This window comes from Eurypyga helias, unplaced genomic scaffold (genome assembly GCF_000690775.1).
Source record: "Eurypyga helias isolate BGI_N326 unplaced genomic scaffold, ASM69077v1 scaffold25087, whole genome shotgun sequence".
NCBI lineage: Eukaryota > Metazoa > Chordata > Aves > Eurypygiformes > Eurypygidae > Eurypyga > Eurypyga helias.
The window spans coordinates 815-7,943 of record NW_010262765.1 but is presented as its reverse complement, the minus strand read 5'-3'; the positions used below and the strand labels follow the sequence as shown (position 1 = coordinate 7,943).

Sequence of the window (7,129 nt, the reverse complement as noted above, 5' to 3'; positions counted from 1 at the left end):
GACACTCCCAGGGATGGGGCATCCACAGCTTCTCTGGGCAACCTGTCCCAGTGCTCCCCACCCTCTGCGGGAAGAATTCCTTCCTGCTGTCCCATCTCCCTCTTTCCAGTTAAACCCGTCACCCCTTGTCCTGTTGCTGTTCTGGCTACTTGCTGCTTCTAGCTCCCCGTTTCCAGCAGTGAGGACGAAGCGGGATAAGGCTGATCCCACACTGAGCTGGGGCAGCCCTAAGGGACTCCAGTGATGGCACGTTCTCCTCTTGACTCTAAATGTCCCCAAAAACGATGTTGCCAGATAAATTTTTTGCTAGTTTATTGAAATTAAAAAAAGACTTATAAAACTGAAGATGAACGTAAAGCAACAGGTCGCTAACAAACAGATTAGGCAGTCAATTGGAATTGAACATTTTGCAATCCTATAACACAGATGTGGATTCCTTGGTCTTTAGAACCTTCCCCCCCCCCTCCCCCCCAAAAAAAGAATCCTATAAAAATTGCTTCAAAGCCCCTTTTGCATTGCCATAGTGCAGCAAACCACAAGTAAACAATTTCCTGTTAACCTATTATTTAAAATATAGACTGAGAAGGCAACAGGCGTTTTGTGCAATTCCATTTAAACAAACTTTGAAGTTGAAATATTAAATCTACACAGTGCTGTCCCTTCACAGAAGGCAGGGAGCTGTTGATCCATCATGTTGGGAGGCGGCCCCGGCTCTGTAAGCTATGGAAGTGCGCTTCCTTCAGGATCTGATTGATATAGAAGTATGGACCTTGGCTTAGGGCAGATGGCTCGTGGAAGGACACAGAGTAGACGGGGCTGGATCCTGCGATGCCGGGGTTGAGGTTGATTTCCGCACCGCACGCTCGGTCAGGGCTGTTGATGCTACAGGTGCTGCTGCTGCTGCCGCTATCACTGCTAGAGGACTGAGAGAAAGAGAAGGTTAACAGCAAAGTCACACCGTTTCCTCTCCTGTCCGTGAAACACCTCGGGGAAGCAAATAATCTTTATGCTAAGCCCCTCCCTTCTAGATTTTGAGGCTCACCTTCAGCGTGATGGAGTAACGTAAATCCACCCAGCGCTTCCCTTATTGCCAACAAAAGCGTCAGAGAGCCGAGGGGATGAGCTGCACCCGGAGGTTCGCTGACCTCCAGCGCCTTCAACCTTTTAGACCCGCCAGCTCTGCCCCCCTGACCCACGCCAGCACCAGGGCAGTTTGCTGAATTCATCCGAGAACCGGGAAACCGAGCCCCTTGCCCCCGAGCCGCAGGTCGCAGGAAAGGCAGGCAGAGCGCGAGGCAAAGGTTAGCACCTCTCTCCTAGCAGGCCTTGGAGGTAAGCGCCGTGCAGGGCGTTGTCCTGCCAGTCAGATCTCCCTAAAATGAGATCTGAAGCACCCAGAAGCAAAGGGCTGTTAAAATTAAATACCCATTTTAAGTCTCGGAAGACACACAACTCTGCTCCCAGCTGAGCACCGGGACGGCACGGTTCCTGGTGGTTACCCGTAACGATTCACTTGGCAGCGAGAGAGCGCCAGGCGTCAAGACTCCCACATGCAGAAAGGGCTCGCGCTGTAGCTCGCAGAGGACAGGGCTCGTTCGCCAGCGCTCAGGATAAACACGTTCGTGGGAATGACTGGAGGAGCATTAGCCAGCACTTTCAGTGTTTCAAAGACATAAAATCGCTTGGTTTACACCATTTTAAGGGCTGCTAATGAAAAGTTCCATTAGTTACAGCTGAAATATTTCATTATATGCTGTTTCGGGGCAACACTGCAAATATTTAGTTGCTTAAGCAGCAGAGAATGGCCACTTTGCCACCCCGTAGGAAGTCAATTCACCAGAGGAGATGGCCAAAGCGGCAGCAGCTAAAAAAAAAACCCACCCCACGTTTTTGTGGGTATTAAACTAAACCCACAGAAAAAGTTCGGTGGCCACAGCAGAGGAAGACTGTAAAGAAGCCCACGGTAATTCTCAGTCAGCACCGCATCCTCTGGCTTTGGCCTCAGCCTGAAGGCTGGTGCAAGCTCAACCCGAACGCCCAGCCAGAAAGGGCCAGGGAAGCTCTGCCTGAAGATCTGGGTGGAGCCCGTCCCAACGCCCACAGGATTGATCCCGCCATCCTGACAATTCACCTACGTTGCCTTGGTTTCCTCAGCGCCAGAAATGCTTCAGTTCTGCTGTGGTGCGGCAAGCAAGGCAACGGCAGTCGGGCTGGCACGTCAGCTTCGGCCGGCGAGGAGAAGCCACCGCGCGCGCGCGAGGTCGCTCTTGAGGAAGCAGCGGATTAACGACGCGAGCGACCAGCTCCTCGTCCTAACGCTGCTAACGCTAGGAGAGGGAGAGAATGCCAGGAGGACAGAGAGCAGCCGAGAAACCGTGCTTGCTAGCCCATCTCACTTTGCACAGAAGCACGATTACTGAAACGCGACGCCGTTACGCCCAACAAGTCACAGCAGCCTTGGAGAGAAACCCACCGCACAGGACACTCTGTTTCCTTTTAGTCTGGGTTCCTTACTGTTTTTCTTTACAGCCACCTTCTGCAAATCAAGGTAAAAATCGAAATGAGAACCTGGCAGTGTTTGCTGCTACAGTTTCACACCTTACCAAACATTTGAGAGCTGTCAGTAATGCTTATTTTACCAAAGTCTACTGGTTTGGAAGCTGAGACAGTGTCCTGGGATGCGTTTCCTACCCCTAAGGCTGTTGGCAGATCTGGTTCATCAGACCCTCTTTATTTCCATTTCTCTAACACCAAAATTCACTAGGCACGTGAAGCCCGTTTATCGCCCAAACGCTGTCAGACACCTACCATGTCCCCCGGCTGCGGTGCACATTCTGTTACACACGTGGACTACAATTAGACAAAAAAAGAATCCTTAACGTCATCACGTCAGCAAGGACGGGCATCTACGCAACAGTTCCAAGCAAAAAGGGCAAAGGAAAGCAGCCCGATCCAAGTTTACGTGGACTTTGAACGGGCACCTTCACGGTTTACCTGACTTAGCAGCCCTCTCCTGACATCACACGGAGCAGCCGGAGGAGTTCTAAACCGTCTCCAAACGCCCCGTGACGTGTACTCATCTGCCGATCCCTACGCAGCATCTCCCTCCCTCGCGACAGGAACTTAGGGCCGTTCCTGCCCCGCCGCTCTCGCAACCCTTCAAGACGAGTTTAACAGAGCTGCTATCTGGTTTTAGGTAGAATTTAAGACCAGCCCTTCCCTGACAGTGTCATCCTGTAGAGTGGCAGAGCTGCCAGGCTAGACAAAAACTTGGGATTTGGGAAGCAACGCTGCCTTGTGTCAATAAACCAGTGCCATTTCTAAGCCTGGGGAATCCTGTCGTTAGTCGGAATAAGAAACAGGAACCACAAAAAATTAGGTTTTACAGAAGTTATTCAGGAAGGAAGAGTTAGCCAGAACACTGCAGACTCCCTTCCTTCCCACAAAAAAACCAGAGCAAAGGGCTTTTCGTTAGTGATTCCCCAGGTCCCAGATTCTCACCATTCCCCTCACCCTTCCCGTGAGGGGCTGCTCGCAGCCGGCCCCTCAGAGGATCCACTACAACTCTGCCTGACTTGACGTACGGGCCAAGGAAGGGCTTCTGCTGGATTTATACCCAGGGAAAACACCAACCCTAACCTCCCAGTAAACAGAGGCTGGGCCGGACAGGAAGCAAAATGCAGCAGCAAATGCTTTGCTTCGCTAATGTTTAACGTTGGCTGTAGTTCTGGTCTGGCGTTTTCGTCATGTTTCAGGGACCCAGCCACAAAGCAGAAGTTTACTGTCCTCCTCGGGGTGGCTGTCACCCAGGAGTGTGGCAGCGGCTTGTTCCCGGAGGAGGAGGAGTTGCAGATGGTTACAGGAGTTTGCCAAGAAGCAGTGCTGCCAGAGACTGAGGAGAATCTCAGTTTCCCTCCTGTAGAAGTCAGAGCCAAGGATGCTCTCTACCCTGGAGGAAAGGGCGATCTAGTGGGAGAAAACAGCAATACCCTTCGGCGTCGGATCTCGCTCACGTGGATTCCAGGTGAGGGACTAAGGGATAACAGCCCACATTTCATCTGCCTCTAAGGAAAAAATCTGCCTTCCTCTTACACATTTTGTTGTCAGTTAAGACCAAAAACAAAAAGGAAGGAGATCCTGACAAAGGCCAAGTTTGGGTTTAGTGATACAGCTGCCTGATTTTCAGACTGAGGTCACGTGCTCTAGTCAACCATAGTTTGGGAGAGAAAAGTCAACTTTCAGCTGAAGGAAGGCAAAAGGAATCCGCTCTTTATTTCACAGAAGGCAGGTGTGCGTATGCCCTCAAACAAAAAGCAATTCTCTCCTCGTGTTGCTGAAGTTACAAATTGCTCCACATGCACACCCCTTCTCCCCTCCTTCAATATCCTAAAGCTAGCGGGCACCTTGAATCGGCAACAGCTGCCTCGGCAATGGCAAAGCATCAGGAAACTAAATAAAAAGTATTACAAATGGCCAGGAGTTTCCAAGTGACATCAATCGGAAGCCCTTGTGCACTGTAAGCACAAGAATTTCTCCATCTGGCACAGGAAGTCCTTAAATAACATCAAATGATACTGATTTAATCTCACGGCTTGAGTTTCTGGGCATGCTCAATTTGGTGACCCAACACTGCAAGAAAATGAGCAAAAAAAATGCTATTCCTCAGTAAACAACACGAATTTTGCTCTCCTGAGAAAGGGAACATGGATTTTTTTTTAAACCCGTGCCCAGCGAAGCCCGTTCCTCCAGTGTCAACAGCAAGAGACTCTCCTCGCCTGCACGGGAGGGTGTTAAAAACCCCTGTCCACAGCACGTGCGGAGCAGGAGCTTTAAACATTAGCTTCAGCAGCGCGGGTCTGCGGCGGGGCAGGCGGCTCAGGCCCGTGCTCCTCACCCACGGGCACCCCAAACACCACCGCTGCTAAGGAGGGAGTTAGGGTCACCCGCTCTCACGTGGCTCCCACAAGACTAGTCCCATTTTGGCGTTTCAGTGGCTCTGCCCAAACGCCAAGGGTTTATATGACAAGCAAAGGTGCTTCTGCCACTCATCATTAAGGTTTTTTCCTGACAGTCTTAATTTCATTACTCCTACTTCAATCCCTTGTTCCACACTAAATTCTTCCTCCTCCCGCCACACAGCTCGTTTAGCCATTAACTACTCTACACACGAAGAGGTGTTTAACCTGTTGGACAAGTGATTCAGTGTCAGACGACAGAACTGTTTATGGTTCTACCCGTTACACCCGAGAAGGAAAACCACCTTCATCCCAGCCAGGCTTACTTCTGGCAAAACACACGGGAACATTCTCCATCACAGCGACTCCCTTCCCGATGAACGTCTGGGCTGTGAGAGCATTCTCCATACAACACCCCTATCGTATCGGCTACTTGTAAAGGTGCACCGGTTAAAAGCACGCCTCCCTCGAGAAGAAACGGTGGAATTGCAGAGCTTTGTATCATTTTAACTGTAAATATGTATTTAAATCGGTTACCATGTGGGAAAAGATGCGGTGCCCAACGTCACAGAGCAGAAAACATCTTCTGCATTCAAAATCTAGTTAGCCATAACCGCAACAGTTGGTAATTAACTCATTACAGCCAAACTCTGGAGGAGAGAAATCCGTGTCGTTAACGCCCAGCGACACGCACCAAACAGGAGCCTCTGCTCTGTGCCCTCTTTTCCAGGAACGTTTTGCAACAGGACAACGTTGCTAATTAGAAAAGCATACAACGAATTTTCTGAGGATGAACACAGGCAACAATTCAAGAGATCTGACAGCAGTTTAGAAAACAGTTTTTTTTTAGAAAACAGAAATCTCATAGCTGGCAAATGGCACCATCCCAGAACACCTGCCATGCGGACGATGAGGATTTATGCCACATCCAGCCAAGATCACAGCAAATACGAGCAGAAACCTGATAGTTTGAGTTCAAGGGTTTCCGCTGTGACGAAGCGAGTCTTGCTTAAACTGCCGAGCTCCAGCAGAGCGTTTCTCAAACATCAGATAAGAGCTACCGCTGGAAACAGGCCCTTTATGGTGCTGGTCGGAATGCTTTTTGAGTTTCTACCCCACGTAATCACGTTACCGTGAGTAAATGAAGGTTAGACGGCCAGGCAAAGCGACCACGCGCACTTGTAATCTGCCCCAGTCGTCTCCTCAGTCCTGGATACGTCACACCTCATTTCAGACAGCAAAACTAGAAGTGACAGCAAAAAACTTTTCTTTTAGCTTCACTTGGATGCTACGTATCAGTATTTGAAATCTATTAATAGAAATAGCCAGGCCAAAGACAATCAGGTTCACCGGAAAACTTGATTTCCAAACCAGATTTTACAGATTTCAGTGTCTGAACAGAGTCAAGCAAAAAAAAAGTGTTTTCCTTAACTAGTCTCCAGCAATAAAGCTTCACAGAATACTCCACTGCCACTTAAATCCAGCATTAAAGGAAAGTGAATTTGCCCGAGAAAGCTCTCACCTCAGTGTCCCAGGAATCCTGAACGACTGTAGTCCTGGTGCTACGTTTTGTCTGTGGCATGTGGCAGTCATCTTCGTTGCCATTCCGTCTCCTCTTCCTGAAGAAAGTTCAGGGAGAAAGGAGAAAAACCCCAAATATTAGCAACTTACTGATACACCTGGTTTGTTCTCTAAAGGCAACTCTACTAAAAAAACTGGAAAGCCTGATAAATTGATGAAGTTGTCTAAGCCTCTGACACACTGCGGCCTTTCATATTCTCTTTTTAGCTGTTCTCTAGAAAATAGGGAGATCATGTGTCTCAGAGAGCAGCCAAGCTGATGTTTTCGTCTCGGTTTCAGGGACACGGAACTCACACCTGCCATCAAAACCAGCGCTGAGCATCTTTCTAAATAAACTCATCTGACAGTTCTCAGCCTCCCAACTGCTCTCGGTACTCAGGCACGTCTAAAAATAAGCCTGGGACTGTGAATGACACCGGACAGGCCGAGAAAAGCACCTGGGAAGCGTGGCAGTGACCACACTTTCAATAAATACCTGACGATGTTCATCTTACACCAGGCTGCAGTCAGCACCTACAATGACTTTCTTCAGTCTGACAGCATCTGAAGACAAGTCACATCCCTGAGCAACCTTATTTTCCATGCGGAAAGGA

General features: G+C 49.3%; 1 protein-coding gene across 1 annotated transcript; it reads right to left on the bottom strand.

Moving 5' to 3' along the window:
- Window positions 1–689: 689 nt before the first annotated feature.
- FAM104A (family with sequence similarity 104, member A) lies at window positions 690–6,574 on the bottom strand (the record flags this gene model as incomplete). Its single annotated transcript, XM_010155841.1, has 3 exons — window positions 690–923; window positions 2,474–2,536; window positions 6,478–6,574. Coding segments are annotated over 3 exons (394 nt in total), but the record flags the coding sequence as incomplete, so codon positions are not given.
- Between the last annotated feature and the right edge of the window lie 555 nt (window positions 6,575–7,129).